The sequence below is a fragment of the Myotis davidii genome, unplaced genomic scaffold, assembly GCF_000327345.1.
Source record: "Myotis davidii unplaced genomic scaffold, ASM32734v1 scaffold609, whole genome shotgun sequence".
In the NCBI taxonomy this organism is placed as follows: domain Eukaryota; kingdom Metazoa; phylum Chordata; class Mammalia; order Chiroptera; family Vespertilionidae; genus Myotis; species Myotis davidii.
In genome coordinates this window covers 2,531,504-2,533,775 of record NW_006300164.1, presented here as the reverse complement: position 1 = coordinate 2,533,775, position 2,272 = coordinate 2,531,504, and the positions used below count along the sequence as shown (strand labels likewise).

Here is a 2,272-nt window from a genome sequence, read left to right as displayed (position 1 = left end):
GACCTGACCTACACCTGCCGGGACAACAAGGACTGCCTGATCGACAAGCGGCAGCGGAACCGCTGCCAGTACTGCCGCTACCAGAAGTGCCTGGCGATGGGCATGAAGCGGGAAGGTAGGCGCCGGGCCCTCCTTCCTGAGCCGCCCCCAGCCCTGCACCGGAAGCTTCGCCGCACTCTCGTGGCGGGTGGCTGCTTGCATACCTCTTGTGACGGGACGCTCACTCCCTGTAGAGGCCGCTGCTGCTGCTGCTGCTGCTGCACTATGGGCAGCATGTCCGGGCCCGGGAATCTCACCCACCAGATCCCTCCTGAGCGCCTGCTGTAGGCCAGGCTCCGGGACCCCAGGAGGGCAGCCTCGGTCCCGCATGGTGGCGCCCGGTGCCGCGGGGACAGCTCTTGCTCGACCCTCTCCGTGGGGGTAGTGTCCAGGGCCAGCACGGGGCTGCAGGGACACAGGCAGAGCCCGAGGACGGTGAGGGCCCCGGCCGGAGGTGGGAGGTGGGGCGGGAATGGGCCGAGGCTGGCACGGGACGGGGGTGCACATGGGTCCTGAGCTGTGTCCCTGCTGTCCAGTGGGGACGGTTGAGGAGGCCGTAGTGGGGGCAGCGCCGATTGGAGAGTGGTGGGGGGCAGGGAGCTACAGAGGCCATCAGGCGTCCCCAACCTGCTGGACGCCGGGGTCAAGCTGTGCTCTGTTCCCCCTGCAGCCCTGGCGGGGTGACCCCAGCTCCGGGGCCTGGAGCAGTGGGCTCCAGCCGCCGGCCTCTTGGCCTTGGATTTGTGGGCCCGGCTTACTGACATTTGCGGGGGGCGGGGCCGGCAGGGAGCACGAAGGTCACTCCTCTGAAGTCACTGCAAGGCCCGGCGGTGCAGCCAGGCCTGGGTCTGGGCCCTCAGCCCTGGCTCGCTGTGGCCTCCTCCCGCTCCTGGCTGTCCGTGGCTCAGTTTCCCCATCGGCAGGTTTGGTGACCCCTGCGCTCAGAGTCACTCTCTCCAGAGGGTGGGCGCCCTGGGGTTGGGGTCTCGCCATCTGTTCCCTTCGTCAAAGTGGCTGGCCCGGTGTCCTCTCCTTCCCACTGCCTCCCGACTGCCCTCTTGTGGCGGCTGCAGGTTTTTCCAGTTTCTTTCTTTTCTTGTTTTCGGCTCCTCAGCCCCAGTTCTCGTTCAGAAATCGAAACCTCAGCGGGGCCATGGTGTCAGCGGGATTCCTCCCTGAGGCTGCAGGCGCGGGGCGCGGTGATGCGGGCGGGGCCGGCTCCTGCCGCGGGCACACTCCCCGCGAGGGCAGGGGGAGCTCGGGCTCCGGTGCTGAGCTGGGGGCCGGCCGGGGCCTTCCTGGTCAGTGCATGTTCCATGTTGTGCATGGACCGCCCTTCCTTGTGCAGGTGGAAGAACTGAGGCCAGGAGGTCGGGGCTTGTCCGAGCGCATGCGGGGCGGAGTCGGCCTCAGGCTCCCTCAGGACTGATACCTTTAGGCCCCTGGGGTGGCGTGTGCCCGGCGATTGCCCCGGGTGCCCAGTGCAGTCAGGGAGGCTTGCTGGAGGTGGTGGGACACAGTGATGCTCCTGAAGAATGGGGTCGGGCCGGGATGAGCCTGAGGTGGGCAGTGGATTGGGTTGGAGCCGGGCCAGGTGCTGGGCACCAGTGTGCCAGGGGGAGGTGGGCACCTGGCATGAGCCCGAGGCTGCAGCACAGAAAGGCTTGGAGCGTGGCCGAGGTCTCTGACTCTCCGAGCCCACCACTCTGGGCGCTGGGCCGGCAGCAGTGAGCTGTGGGTACCCTTCTGTTGAAAGTGAGCGTCACATAGCCACGCAGGGGAGGCACCACCCCAGCCTTGGGTATCGGGCAAGGCTCGGGGTGGGAGGTGGCCAGGCCGGTGCCGAAAGAAGGGGTATCAGGCAGGCCGCTTGCCCAGCCCGAGAGTGTTGGGAGATGTGGCACTGGGCGGGGCATGGAGCACCCTGCGCCCAGAGGGTGACCCTCCACAGGTCCCTGGGCCTGTCCAGCTGTCCCCCTCGGGCCTGGGTGTCCTCACCCTCCAGCTTCCTGTCCCCTCGAGGCCCCGTATCACCCAGTGGAGCTGCAGTTGGCAGGGAGACCCCCCCCACCCCCCGTCTGACCCGCCAGCACCTGTGTCTCGTCCCGAGCAGCTATCGGAGCGCCTTCTGTGTACGGTCTCTCTGGCATCGCCCCTTCTCCACACGCTGTCCCAGCCGGTGCTGTGGGGCTGTCCCCACACCCGGCAGACGGGTGCCCGCCCAGGGCTGCAT

The 2,272-nt window shown here is 68.1% G+C and overlaps 1 protein-coding gene across 1 annotated transcript in view; it reads left to right on the top strand.

The window, feature by feature from the left end:
* The window catches only part of RXRA (retinoid X receptor alpha), a 128,236-nt gene that overhangs the window by 94,745 nt on the left and 31,219 nt on the right, over nucleotides 1-2,272 (top strand). Inside the window, exon 6 of the mRNA XM_015572368.1 lies at nucleotides 31-115. Within this exon, the coding sequence (XP_015427854.1) occupies nucleotides 31-115 (85 nt within the window). The remainder of the gene's footprint in view (nucleotides 1-30; nucleotides 116-2,272) is intronic.